General features: G+C 45.2%; 1 protein-coding gene across 1 annotated transcript; it reads left to right on the forward strand.

Moving 5' to 3' along the window:
- The first annotated feature begins 5,781 nt into the window (after nucleotides 1-5,781).
- On the forward strand, nucleotides 5,782-12,716 carry LOC135248539 (keratin, type I cytoskeletal 13-like). The gene is made up of 8 exons (XM_064323314.1): nucleotides 5,782-6,539; nucleotides 7,119-7,201; nucleotides 7,494-7,650; nucleotides 8,068-8,229; nucleotides 9,157-9,282; nucleotides 10,119-11,641; nucleotides 11,859-11,890; nucleotides 12,545-12,716. The coding sequence occupies exons 1-8, from the start codon at nucleotides 5,883-5,885 to the stop codon at nucleotides 12,574-12,576; spliced, it is 2,772 nt and encodes a 923-aa protein (XP_064179384.1). The 5' UTR covers nucleotides 5,782-5,882; the 3' UTR covers nucleotides 12,577-12,716.
- The last annotated feature ends 2,401 nt before the right edge of the window (nucleotides 12,717-15,117 follow it).

A 15,117-nucleotide genomic window follows, 5' to 3' on the forward strand; every position in this document is an offset into this window, starting at 1 on the left:
GTTTGTTAGTGTGTGTGTGCTTGTGTGTGCTTATGCATTCATGTGTGTTTGTGTGTGTGTGTGTGTGTGTGTGTGTGTTTGTGTGTTTGTTACTGTGTGTGTGCTTGTGCCTGTATGTGAATGTGTCTGTGTGTGCCCTTGCCGGTTTGTTTGTGGGGGTGCATTGGGGGCCAGGAAGCGTTCTTATAAAGGAATTATACAGGAACTTTGTCTTCCAGGCGCAAATCCTCAGAAGACTGAGTAAAGATGAAAAATGTGAAGTCTTTGTTCCTGTCAGACTAGCTGCTCATTCTGAGTTGTAAAATCACTCATTCATAGCATCACATTGGCCTATGTGTTCTGTACAAGGTTTCAAGGTTTGTGTTTTTTCTCTGTCAGTCCACAAGACTCCAAGGACCGCCCCCCCCCCCCCCCAGAACAAGTTGTACATAATCCACGTTTACTGGGATCAGGCTAATAAAAAACTTTTTTTGGGGGGTTTTTCACTTTATTGTGCTCTTACAGATTCTGTGCATGTGTATGTGTGTGTGTGTGTGTGGTGTGTATGATGTGTATGTGTGTGTATGGTGTGTGTGTGGGAGTGAGAGAGCAACACAGACTAAGCTTGTGTGACTGAATGAGTTTACATCTCTATGTGTCTAATGCTTGCCTCTGCATGTTTGTATAGCGGGAGCAGACCTGCGACAGTTATGATTACAAACATAATAGCGGTAAAGTTACATTATCAAAAACCTCACTGCACATTGACGTTGTGGATATTTAGAATGGTGACCAAGCAATATTTGCAGAACAAATGACACCTATTATTTTATTTTTTCAAAGATGCCAACTGATAAAAGCACTACTTTAATGACATAAATGGTATGCTGTGGTATATTGGCAAAACCAGTTCAACGTGGGAAAGAAGAGATGAAATAAAGGATTACATTTAGTTCAGCCTGTTCTCCGCTGATATTTCCTGTCACTGACAGTGTCCCTAAAATAAGGTATTATTTGTCTTTTAATTGATCATGGTGCAGCGCAATTTTGATATTATGTTTTAGAAGTTTTTAAACTACATACACATATATGTTGGTTTTTGATACAATATAAATAGAGAACAACATACTGTTCTGCCACTTCTCCACTGTTCATTACCTGTCATTAAATAAAATGTTATAATGTTTTGGTTTCAGTGGCTCAGTGCAAAAAAAAGGTTTGCATAAATAATCTTATTTTTTTGCTTCACATGTTTCTGCATGCTTTCTCACACAAAAGTATCCAGATCTGATCATCATTTGAATCCTTTTTTAAATTGGTAATGATTAAACACCTTTTATGAGTTCATTTGAATCATCATAGTTTGAGGCTCTTCTGTCGAAGAGGTCGAACAGACCCACCCTGTTTTTGCAAATGTGCTCTGTTGGAACAGAACGGCCTTTTTGCTGCACAAAACGCTCTCTTCTCTCTGTCACTTGTGTTTTAGGCTTTTAAAATTCATGAAGAAAATTATTTTCTTCCCTTTTCTCCAAAGTTTGGAAGGCAGAGTACTATTTATCATTTATCACCTGGCAATCCCCCTGTGTTTTCAGGAATTTTGTTTTTCCAGACAATTATAAATCCCATAAAACACTTTACCTTGTTCAAAAATGCCAATTGTCACCAATACACTGAACCTCAAAAGTAATGCAATCAACCTAGCTTAGCTCAGTTTGTCAATTATATTTGCACATTTTGATTTAAAAAGAAAATTCTATTCCTAGCATCTTCCTGATAGCTGGAATTCACTGACAAATGTTCAAACGAGTTGCGTTGCCTCACTAACAGAATTTCAGACTCCCATCTGCTCAGGCTATTTGCCAGTCATACACACAGCAGGCTACCTTGTTTGCAAGTAAATTCAGTCCACAGGTAACTCCAGTTAGTTAACAAGTTGCTGCCTGTTTTATGTTGCTACTTGTGCTAGCAGTTGTGCACATATGTAGGTAGCTTGTTAAAGTTGCAGCAGAACCAGAAGCCAACGTACTAATATCATGATGAGCAGACTTCTTGAATTGGGAGATGTCTGTTTAGATATCAGTGTATTAGCATTACTATTGACACTTAGTGTAAAGTAGAGTGCAAGCAAGCACAATACAGTTTTAAGAGACCACTCTTTCATTTACAAACTATACAACTATGCAAACGTGTGAGGAGACCACAACTACGATCACAACAGCATGGCCAGTGTAGTATAATAGGTAAAGAGCTGGTCTTGTAACCTAAAGGTCACAGGTTCAATTCCCAGGTGGAACACTGCCGTTGTACCCTTGAGCCAGGTAGTGCATTGCTTCAGTGTATATATCCCGCTGTATAAGTGGATGCATAAAGTTGTATAAGTCACTCTGGATAAGAACTTCTGCTAAATGCCTGTAATGTAACGTCACACTGACAATCAAACTTCTAAAAACCCAACTGGGGTTTGGATCCAGGTTAGTCAATGACTTGGACCCTACCAAATTCTCACAGTAAATTTTGAACAATTAAAATTTTCTAAGCTTCAATACAATGTAGGTCATTCCATGGCAAATGATCAAGTACATGGGATCAGTTTGGAAGAAGCTGATTTTGAGGTCCGTGATGTGATTTTCACGGCCGAGATTTTGGTAGGACCCTGCCCATGACCATGTCCCGGCTGACACACCCATGTAACAGGTCTGCCAAATTTCCAGCATGTCCTTTACTCATCGACCAATCAGTTATTTCACCTGATGATTCAATGATTTATCCAGGAAAGATTTCAACTAGATACAATAATTCAAGCCACTGACTCATGATATATGTGCTATAACCTGCCAAATCCTATTTCAAACTTTAAGCTGCCCCTCCAGACCTTACATGTCTTAAGCAAAGCCTTAAGTCATCGCACAATTCTGGTGCCTTGAGACACCCAAAACACTTTTTTGTTTTTTGAATGAATGAATTTACTTGACAATTTAAAAATGAGATTGCATAAGCCTGCACAGCAGACAGTAATCCTTTTTTAAAAATGTTTATCATTCATGTCTAAATTGGTTTCCCGTACACAGTGTGTATGCTATTCTGTGCCAGTCTGCAAGGACTGAACTAGGCTGTTGCATTCTGTTGCTGCAGTAACATTGCGTGCGTGGTGCTATGCAGGATTGTTCAAACCGTGCGCAATGCTATGGGCACACTTCTTCTTTTTTTAAAGGAGAGCAGACCCTCTGCCCGCTTTTTTCCCACAATCCCAGCTGTGTAAATGGATCATTTCTTTTTTTCGTTTTCTGCTAAGCAAATGAACGGTGCAACAGCGGGCCCGTTATGGAAATGTGAGTTTGGAGCCATTTGGACCTCGCCCTAGAAGAAGCTGCAGGTTATGATTTATCAGTGAAATTAGGAGGAGCTGAGAACCCCGAGCCCACACACCTGCAGCTTTGAATATCGCCCTGCGGGCTGCAAAGGATCGTGGGACTGAAATCTCCCAGCGAGACACAAAGTTCAGCAGGAGGGAAAAGGCTCAGTTACTTCATTGACTGGGTCAGGTGGACAGACGTCTTTTTAGAGGGCAAAGGAAGCCTGAAGGTCATTCATGAAGGTCTATAGCCAGCCACTGTAAACTATGGCACCTGACCAGCGACTTAAACCCCTGACCTTTGACCCTTGACCCGACTGAGCTATCCGGGCCCATGGAAGTAAACCTGGTAACTAGAAGAAGACTAGGAGCCATATATTGGCTGTCATATAGCTAAGGCACCCCTTATTTGTCTTAATACACCGCTGAAATTTATGACTTACACAGGTTATGACACAGCAGGTTCAATTAACTTCAGCATAAATCTGCATATTGACACAAATATACAGCCCAGGTGACTTTAAAGCTATGGCCTGCAGAATTAAATTAGCCATTCATGTAATGTTTCAAAATAACTATCGGGATAATCAGTGAATAACTGATTTTTTTTTTTACACTACAGAGAGCCCATGCTATCCATGGGAGCGTTACATGAGGCTTGCCTGATTTGTTAGTTAAATGCATTGATAAACTAAAGTTAGAAAGCTTGCCTGAAGAGAAGTTCAGGTTCCAAGCAGTAACTGCGATAACATTATCACATTACATAAGAGTACGCTTGATTATCCTTAAAATTGTTCTGAAATTTTGGGTTCCGTCCAACTGCCACACAAAGTTACCATAATGGCAGACTATCAGAAGAAAGGGCTTCCAAAAGGCTCCTCTGTGTCTCCATGGGTTCAAGGGTCCAGCTCAAGGGTTCCAGGCCAGGCAAAGTGGTTTAATCTCTGAGCTTTCAGACTTTTCACACCTGCCATTTACCATACAGAGTTTCATAAAGAACAGGTTCCTTGATGGAGACAAGCCAAAGAACCCATTTTATTTTCTGAGCGAGCGGTGAAGGATTATCCTAGCTGTGTGCATGTCGCTGGGAACTGAGATCTCCAGTACCTCAATTTGCATATTCAAGGTGACTCTTTACAATACAAATGTTACTCTTTGGCAGTACCTTCATCTGTCTTGTCACCAAAGCTGAGAAGAAACAGAAATACAGCCCAGCTGCTTTGAATATCTCTCCGAGGGCGGCACAGGGAACGGTGAGAGCACGCTGTGACAGTATCTCCACAGGGGTGCCTTTTCATTAATCGTGGGAGTTAGTTGCAGATTTGGGAAGCAGGTGGTCTTGTGAACCCCTTTTTTCATTTTGATGCATGACAGGCCAGTGCCGCCTAATTGTACAGGTTAATAAAATGTATAGAACAAAAGCTAAAGTAAAATTTCAGATGTTTTCTTTCTTATAACGTATTCTCTTAACATCATATTATCATTCGTTTCAATCAACTTTGCCTGAACAGTGCTTCGAAGTTTGATCTTAAGTGTGCAGGCAAAAAAAAAAAAACAAAAAAAAAAAAAAACAAGCCAAGATAATCTGGTGTCAGCGCTAATTTATGGATGTCTTACTGCTCATAACAACCCAGCTGACACAAACGCTGCCATGCAGTGGGAATGTTACAACACTGACAGAACATTCCAGTAACATTGTGAAGACATCTTGTGTTAGGTGGGGTGGATCATCGTATTGTAGATCCAATCAATTAATTGTTTCATCTGAAATCTTATTTTGTTTTGCCATCCCTGGATGCCCGTTATATCAGTAAGGCTTAAATAAATGCAGAAACACCCAGACTGAATAAACCCTATGTAGCAGTTGCCATTGAAGTCTGTCTAATTATAGTTATAAAGAAAACAGCAAAATGGCAGATTGATTCATTAATGGCCTGGATGGATTGCCTACACTGGCTCCTGCATCCTAGGGATGCATATTTGTCCACAAATTGTTGTGATGTTGTCTTTTATTGGAAGTGCTTTGAATGGTTGGTTAATACGAGGAGCGCTAAATAATTAAAGTTTATTGTTTTAAGGAAATCGTTAAGGATTCCACCACTTGGGAAGAAAAGGAATGCAGGAAAGCGTGGTCGTGTGAAAGGTGTGAGCTAAAGGCTAAACTCTGTGAATTAATGACAGTACCTACAGCTGTGCAAAGGCTGCACCTCACCTCTAGTCGGTCTGGTAGTGTATTTGCTGTTGGAGGGAAGGTTACCTGTGGCAGGTACTGAACATGAGAAGAACTCACACCTGCAAAATTTTCCTAAACCCATAACCCCCTGCCCCCCCATCCCTCCCACCCCTCATCCCTCACCCCCCTCCTGCCAACACACGGGGGCCAATAGCAGGGGACGTGGGTGTGGTTTTCACTGGGGCAGCTGGCTATATATCTCAGAGCCCTGCGCTCACCTACACCAAGAGCTGCCAGAGTAACGGGGATTACTATAGCCGCCGTCACTTACAGATCTCCTGCAGTTCGGCATTCTCAAAAACAGGGCTCGCAGACATAATGCAGTACGGAAGCCGCAACGTGTCCGCCAGGTCGTTCGCCGGGTTCGGGTCCAGCACCCGCCGGAGCGCCACCGCCAGCTCCATGGCCATGGGGCGCTCGGCCGCCCAGACCAGCTTCTCGGGGTACAGCAGCGCGGCCGGCATGTCGGGGCGCGCCCTGGGCTACAGGGCGGGCGGGGGCGCCGTGGGCTACACCGGGGTGGGCTACGGCGGGGTGGTCGGCGGGGTGGCCGGCGGGGTCTCCAGCGTGGGAATGAGCTACGGCGCGAGCTCTGCCATGGCCGGCGGCGGCGGGATCAGAATGGGGCAGGCTAGCACCGTCGGAGGTGCAATGGGGATGGTGGGGGGCGGTGGCGGGATCGTCACCTCAGGCTACCCTGGCGGGAGTTTTGGGCGGCCCGGCGGAAGCGCGCTGTACGGAGTGCCGGGAATGCCGGGAGCGCCGTCAGACATGGGGTATGCCCCGTTCGCGGTGAACGAGAAGCAGCTCCTGCAGACCCTGAACGACCGTCTGGCCAGCTACCTGGAGAAGGTGAAGAACCTGGAGATCACCAACCGCGAGCTGGAGGAGAAGCTGCGTGCCTTCACCATCAACAAGGTCCAGATCCGCGATCTGCAGGTGTACGAAGACCAGCTGGTGCCCCTCAGACAGCAGGTAGGCCACACGGTCAGAGAGGCAGCTTCCCTGGTTTGGTTGCATTGGAAAGAGCTCACCCTGCTTTCCATTCAATCCTTCCCATGTGCCCTAATGACATTCCCTGTTTTGGGATTCTGAATTTGTCTCGCTTGACATGAATAAATTACATATTATTTACCTTACCTCTTTTAATGAATGGGTTTCCTGAACAGATTCAAAATGTTGTCTGGCCTCTCCAGGTGTACATGCATTTAATACAGAAATAACAGCGCATAATTATAAATATCAGACAAATATCTATGAAATATATCACAACGCTGTGCAACAATCCACATTTAGCATTTGATTTTAACTATAAGAGTGACAGAATAGAGGTGTGACCAGTCCTTCAGTGGAAAGAGTGGTTTAACTATTTGTGCCCCAATTATGCATATGCAAACTACTTACAAATTTGCCTATTGTGTTTATTAAACGGTTATTGTGATTTTTTTTTTTTTTGTGTGAGCCACTTACAACGATTTAATTGCAAGGGAATGTAAACGAACGTTTTTTGAAAGTTTCGGTCAGTAGACTCAACGCTCTCCTCTGTCTTCACAGGTGTTGGCTTTGTTGCTGGATAACGCGCGCACCGCGCTCGAGCTGGACAACGCTAAACTGACCGCTGATGACTTCCGAATGAAGTACGTTTTTTTTGTTTTGTTTATTTCGTTGTTTTGTTTTGTGACGAGGGCAATCACGAGGACAGTCACACGTACGATGGTTATAAAGTTAAGGAAAATCCCAGCTTGCAAACCAGCTGCACGCTGTCAGACTGTTTGCGTACACTAGCATCTTTTATGCCATTTTTTTGCGAATTTTTTAAATTATTGGCACACGTAAACGAATATTCGTAGAAATATAACGTGGATTTGAAATTAAATGGCGATTCACTGACTTCCGAACGTTTTTTCGTCGGTTTTGCCTGTAATGTAGGTATGAAACTGAGTACAATATGCGGCAATCAGTAGAAGGAGACATCGCGGGACTGAAAGCCCTGAAGACTGACTACGACTTCAGTATCCAGGCTCTGCGTCAAGAACTTCTCCTTCTAACCGACGAGCTCACACATATGAGGACGATCCACGAGCAGGTAAGATCTTGTTTACACAACACGTTACTTAGAGCTTCAGTGGTCTCAGTAAGATTTCCAACACACTTATTTTAATAATAATAATAATAATAATAATAATAATAATAACAATAATAATAAAGATTTACACGTTCGATGCTATTTCGAAATTTTTACAGCTCTGGCGCCAGTTCACTGAGTGAACAGTGAACAGAATGAGAAGCAGCGAGAAAAATCGAATGGTAGTAGAATGGAAGAAACCAATATTTTGTTGTTAAAACCACTGAAGATAATTAGCACCCATTCAACTCACAAATGTAGCTGTTATGTCATTTGTAAGCTGTTGTATGTTGTATTCGTAGTTTACCGATTCATATTGAATTTTTTTGTCGCCCCCATTGTCGTATTTAAATATTATTTTATATTTTACATTAACAGGAAGTCATTGCGCTGCGTAATGAAATGGCCGGTACAGTGACCGTGGACATCCAGGCAGTTGATACCACCAACCTCGCCAAGGTCCTCGAGGAGATGCGTGCGGAGTACGAGACTGTTGTCCAGCGCAATCGCCAGGAGGTTGAGGGCTGGTACACGAAACAGGTAGGCTTGTGCTGTCACTCTCTGCGCACTCAAGTCTCTCGCGGTAGCCAACGATTTCAACTGTGATTCACCAATGCCCTGCGTCTGATGCAAAATTAGGTTAAACTAAGCTTAACTCTGGAACTGTCTCGAAAGTGTGTTTGAAATGCTGTAACATTATATTGCCTAAAGAGTTAAGTAAATAATATACTACTACTATAATAATAATAATAACAGGCTAGCAATATCAACAACATTCTGTAAAAGTAGACCACAGAAACATAGGAAAGAACACAGAAAATAAGAATAATAATCACAAATAAAAAAAGTCAAGAAGATTGACATGCTGGACACTCAGCATGCTGGAACTGGGTGACCCAACACTGCATTGTGGCTGGTATCTATGCAGTATATTAGAAACGTGTTGACACTGAGCCCACCTGTGCTTTAAAAAACAATGAAAGAAGAACCAAAAATCAGTTCTAAAATACAGGTAGCCAATGCAAGATGAGAGTATTGGAATTGTATGAGCTTTCTTTCTGGCCTGACAGTTGTATTTTTATCCAATTGCAGCCTTTAAAATATTTTTTTGCGATACCACTGGGAGAAGTACATTACACTAATCAAGCCTACTTCTCATTAAAGCACATATTAGCCTTTTTGATATCAGTTTGTGAAAGAAATGGCCTCACCCTTCATTTTTTCGTTGGTTCATTAGTTACCCTTCATGATATCAGTTTGAAAAAGCGCAAATTGGTATATCTAAAATTACTCCCAAAATGAACCACCTCAGATTTAGTGTTTACGATCAGTGATCTATGCGTATGCATGAAGTAAAGTACGGCCTTTCACGAGCTGGTGACATCCTTATGACACCGGGCCTATTTTGATGAGAGTGGAGTGCAGGTATCCCAGGATGCACCTGTACTGTGTATCTGTGTCCCACAGATAGAGGTCAAGCAGGCTGAGGAACAGCAAAGCTCTGAGACAACTGTGACCACCAGCACGGAGATCCTGGAGACGCGCAAGGTCTGCCACACGCTGCAGACGGAGCTGGACAGCCTGCGAGTGACGGTGAGTGTGCGTGCCACGCGTGTGAGCGTAACACGCGTGTGAGCGTCACGTACACAGGGCCGGTACTCTCCATTCACCACAAGTGCGGTGGCCTGGGGGCCTGGGGGCCACCAAACAAAGGGGCAGGGGCAGGGGCAGGGGCGGGGGCGGGAAGAAATTACTAGTGTACGTTATTTAAGCGGCAGTGTAGCACAGTGGGTAAGGAACTGAGCTTGTGACCGTAAGGTCATTGGTTTGATTCCTGGGTAGGGGCAGGGGGGAAAGAAATTACTAGTGTACGTCATTTACGCGGCAGTGTAGCACACTGGGTAAGGAACTGAGCTTGTAACCGTAAGATCATAGGTTCGATTCCTGGGTAGGACATTGCCGTTGCCCTACTTCACCTGAATTGCTTCAGTATATATAGCTGTATAAATGGATACAATGTAAAAAAATAAAAAATACTATGTAAAAGTTGCGTAAGTCGCTGGATAAGAGCGTCTTCTAAATGTTTATAATGTAATTTAACTTGGATTTTGTATAGATTTTAACACAGCAGCAGCACTCTTTGTGTTCAAATTAAACTGGAAGACATTGTGTTTGCGTCAGTACTTTGTGACAAAGGATAAAGATACGTGTGTCTAAATTAAACAAAAGTTGTGTAAGTCGCTCTGGATAAATACCTGTAATTTAATGTAATGTCATTTTTTTAATGGCACATATGATCCTAACAATGCCAGTGGATGGGCGTTGTCTGTGAGTGTGTAATGTCAGTGGGTGCATGAGTCTTCGGTTGCATGCAACCTCTCGTATGCACAGCTTCAGAGATGGACGTTTGCCGATTTCCCTTTTTCCAGAAACTCACCCTGGAGGAGACCCTGGTGGACATCGAGACGCAGTTCCAGATGCAGCTGCAGCGCCTGAACAGCATAGTGATAGCCAACGAGAACGAGCTGGCCACCCTCCGCGACTCAGCCATGCTTCAGGCCCAGGAGTACCAGACCCTTCTCAACATCAAGATGAAGCTAGAGATGGAGATCGCCACCTACAAACAGCTTCTGGAGGGGGCCGACGTGGGGGCAGTGATCATGGGAGGGGGCGTGGCCGTGGTCGCGGGTGCGGGCGCGGCTATGGCTATGCAGCAGGCCTCCATGTCCAGTCAGTCTATCAGCTCATCGAGTGTGGCTAGCTCCTCCACCATGCAGGCGTCCAGCGCAACCAGCGCAGGGGCCTCCATGGCGGTGGCAGGTGGTGCTGTTGCCGGCATGGTGGCAGGTGGTGCTGTTGCCGGCATGGTGGGAGGTAGTGCCGTGGCACAGGCTGCTAGTATGTCCACGGCAGAGTCCCACAGTGCCAGCTTCAGTTCATCTCACACTGAAAGTTCACAGTCATCTAGCGCCTCATCATCAGCAATGCAAAGTGGTGCTATGATGGCTGGTGGAGCTATGATGGCTGGTGGTGGTGGCATGGTGGTCGGTGGTGGTGCTGCCATGGTGGCTGGTGGTGCTATGGCACAGCAGGCTGCCTCTGCAACTGCGATGGAGTCCCATACTGCCAGCTCCAGTTCATCTCATACTGAAAGTTCTCAGTCATCTAGCTCCTCTTCAGCAGCAATGCAAAGTGGTGCTATGATGGCTAGTGGAGCTATGATGGCTGGTGGTGGCGGCATGGTAGCCGGTGGTGGTGCTGCCATGGTGGCTGGTGGTGCTATGGCACAGCAGGCTGCCTCTGCAACTGCGATGGAATCCCATAGCGCCAGCTCTAGTTCATCTCACACTGAAAGTTCTCAGTCATCTAGCGCCTCATCATCAGCAATGCAAAGTGGTGCTATGATGGCTGGTGGAGCTATGATGGCTGGTGGTGGTGGCATGGTGGTCGGTGGCGGTTCTGCCATGATGGCTGGTGGTGCTATGGCACAGCAGTCCTCAGCAGCCGCGATGGAATCCCATAGCGCCAGCTCTAGTTCATCTCACACTGAAAGTTCTCAGTCATCTAGCGCCTCATCATCAGCAATGCAAAGTGGTGCTATGATGGCTGGTGGAGCTATGATGGCTGGTGGTGGTGGCATGGTGGTCGGTGGCGGTTCTGCCATGATGGCTGGTGGTGCTATGGCACAGCAGTCCTCTGCAGCCGCGATGGAGACCCATAGCGCCAGCTCCAGTTCATCTCACACTGAAAGTTCACAGTCATCTAGCGCCTCATCAGCATCTATGGCTGCTGCGTCACAGGCTGGCATGATGCAAGCTGGTGGTATGCAAACTGGCATGATGCAAGGTGGTGCGATGCAATTTGGTGGTATGCAGCCTATGCAAGGCTTAACGACCATTGGTGGTATCCCAGGTATGCAAGTTGGCATGGGACAGGGAACCGGGCCCGACAGGTGAGTTCCTTGCGGCTGGTGGGTCCAAGAATTTATGGTACGCTGTGACATTTTCTCATGCTCAGAAATCTCAGCCATTTATATATTTAAACTTTAATGAGCATTCATTTCATTAACCCTTTCATTAGAATCAAATGTTTTTCAAAGTTTTTTTCTATCAAGTGAATGCAGGCGAGAGCCCTGAATGCTAAGACCTGTCTGTGTTCCTGTTCCACAGTGCCTCCTCATCTTCCTCCTCCATGAGTGGCGGTAAGAGCTGCATCCATCCTATCCCTCAGTTTCACTCTCACCATCCCTGTCTGTGTTCAAAATCTTTTCTCTCACCCCCACCTTATTTCTGTCATCCAACTAAATTTCTATCACTCCATCTCTCTTTCCTTTCTACCCAGATACTAATGATGCTAGAGCAATGCTATTATGTTGACAGTCAGTGTGCATGCCATGTTGGTGTCACAGGGTTTCAAAATTATGAAAACGTAAACATTTCATGACTTATCTAAATGAATAGCAAGCAGCCAGATACCCCTAGATCAGTTCTGTCCAACCCTGTTCCTGGAGATCTACTATCCTGTAGGTTCTCATTTTGACCCAAATTTTACATACCTGATTCTACTAATTAGCAGCTCAACGAGATCTCTAGCTGTTGAATGAGGTGTGCTTTGTTAGGGTTGGACTGAAAACTGACAGTATGGTAGATCTCCAGAAACAGGGTAGGGTAGCCCTGCCTTAGACTATAGCATCTGATCCAGTGTGGCTCCATAGTTTTAATCCGGCAGTGCCCTCTGGTCTCATCCTCAGTGACGATCGAAGTGAGGTCCCCTGTAGTGATAATCAGGACGCGCAGATTTCAGACAGAACGGAGTCATGGTGAGTACCGTGATCATCTCCTCCTTGTCCCATCAGGTGGTCCAATGCTCGTGCCTGGAAACATATAATTCCCTTCACCGGCCTGGAGTCGCCCTCATTTCAGAACTGGGGCGGAAACCGACACCCTTTCAGGCGGCACCTTGCTCTCCAGTTGAACCCACAGGCTCTGGTTCTCAGATCTGAAATAAACTCAAGACTCCCAGCAAGAGACTTGTGTCTTTTGAGTTTTTATTTGTGTATTTGGTTTGTTTTTTTGTTTTTGCTTTTCTGAACCATTAAGTTTGAAGCGGGTGGGGGAGGGGTGGTATTGAAATGGGATGGTCTGAAAGAAAACACAACCTTAAATCCACACACCCTTGTTGACTAGGATAAAGAATATAAAGGCTCCCCCCCATGACATCAGGTTGGTGTGGAAACAGACTGCCAATTGATTCAGTGACACAAATGAAGATGTTTTCTCCCAACCCCTGAAAAACACACAGCAGAACAATTAGAGGTCACGTCCTCCACAATCAGTATCATAACTGAATGTTTTCGCGATGTAAAAAAATTTAAACTTTGACAACTCTTACAGCAAGAAATTCCTTCACCCTCACTGTTATTGATTTCCTATTGGAAGATATACGGTTGTTTAAATATTTAACATGTTAATTTTCTGGAAACACACACTGCCACATCTCTGGGGTGGTCAATATGTGACGTGGTGAATGAACAACATAAACCCTGGGAGCAGGGTTAGCTGTCCACCTTTTATTGACTCCTTGCGGGGAAATGAAGCGAAGAGATTTGCAAAATGAGAACACAGACAGAACCAGACATCACTATCAAATACAAAGGCATGAAAAGGGTCTGGAAACAGGCCTCATGCAGTGGACAGGCAGCGGAAAGGTCTCCCCTTTAAGCCGGGAAGCAAAGCCTTTAATAGAGCCCTCTACTCAGGCAATTGTCAGCAGCTGGCATGATTATCAATCAATCAATCAGACTTCATTTGTATAGCACTTTCCATACAAGTGAAATGTAACACAAAGTGCTTCACACAATACAACAAACCCCCGCCCCCCAATTCCATACTCAAAGCGATAAATGATTTTGTAAATGAATAAAACACTCAACAACAACAGCATTCGGAGTAAGCTACAGCTGCTGCCCTCCCTCGGAGTGGATGTGGCACCATTCACGCCTGCAGCCCCTTCCATGCAACACCAGAGCTGCTGAAAAGAAACCAAGGAACAGGCCTCTACTCTGATCTCACCCTTCTTGGCATCACAGTCCTCTCCCTTTAGCTATGCGCCAGATGAGGCAGTGGCAAGGACAAAAAGCCAGGGAAAGGCATAAGGGGACACCCTAAAGATCCTCTCAAGATCAAGTCCCCAAGGCAGCCCCTCTAACCATGACACATATATCAGCCAGGGTGCAAATAACGGTGAGCAGCAACCGGGAATTCAGGGTGTCCCCACAGTGGTGAGTAGAAAGAGGCCCTCAGGAATGCCCATAGTGGTCAGCACTGAGGGGCTCTCTGGACATCCTGCACCAGCAGGCAGCGAGGAGTCCCCTGGCAGGCCTGTAGCAGTAAGAAGTCCCCCCCAAGAGGGGCTTCTGGCGAGCCCCTGGACAGGGTGATGGGGTTCATCCCAGTTGGTTATTTTCACTCCTTGCGTCGCTTCCTTGTGTCCTTTCCTTGCTCTTTAGCTCCACCCAACGGGTATGAGAATGGAGGAATCGAGACAACATATGTTAGGCAAATGGTTCTTGCTCAGTCAAGAATCAGACTTGGAAGATTTGGAGAGGTGGATCCACAAGTGGATCATTTACACATCACAGGCTAAAAAAAAGAAAAGAAGACCTCCGCAAAGGCTACACTCCTATATCCTTGCTGAAGCATCCTCCTTGCTCCTCTGTGGAGCACTTAATAAATTGGAACGTCCTTAAAGAGAGCAAAGCACGATCGATTTCTGGGTCACACGAGGACTGAGGAGGCAAGGATGTATAAAATAAGCGATCGGAATGAATTCAGGGAGCCTCTGGAGTAGGGCGGAGGTGAGCCTGTCTCTGGCAGACCTTTAGAGAGGTAAAGAGGCATTGCCTCAAGGAGCGCTAGAGCAGTAGCCCCAGAAAGACCCTCAGCTGGCTCCATGAGACACAGAGTCATGAGGCGATCTGGTGGTCCCACAGTGTTGGGTGGCTATGAGCCCTCTGGAAGCCCTGGTGATGCAGGGACCTTCGGCTGGCAGTAGAAGGACACGCATTCTGATTTGAGTGTCTGCCGTTGTTCCTCTGCCATGAACAACAGCAGGTGGTGTGATGCAGAGAGGCCTGGAGCACTCACAGCAGTGTGGGACATCAATGCAGGAGCTCCCACAACGGTTGGGTTCAAGAGTTTAAAGGGTAAGCACCAGATATTATGACACCAGCCAAATAGAATAAGAAGTCCTATTTTATGATTCACAACATTAAAAACATAACTTTATTGAAAAGAAGGCAAGAAATAAACCCTAAAAGATCTTAGGCGATTACTTTTTTGCCCTACCTTCCTGTTTCAGAAATCTCCAGAATTATCGCCTGCTTCATATTTTGTGAAATTGAAGATGGAGCAAGTCAGATACAGTCCA

This window comes from Anguilla rostrata, chromosome 2 (genome assembly GCF_018555375.3).
Source record: "Anguilla rostrata isolate EN2019 chromosome 2, ASM1855537v3, whole genome shotgun sequence".
Lineage (NCBI taxonomy): Eukaryota > Metazoa > Chordata > Actinopteri > Anguilliformes > Anguillidae > Anguilla > Anguilla rostrata.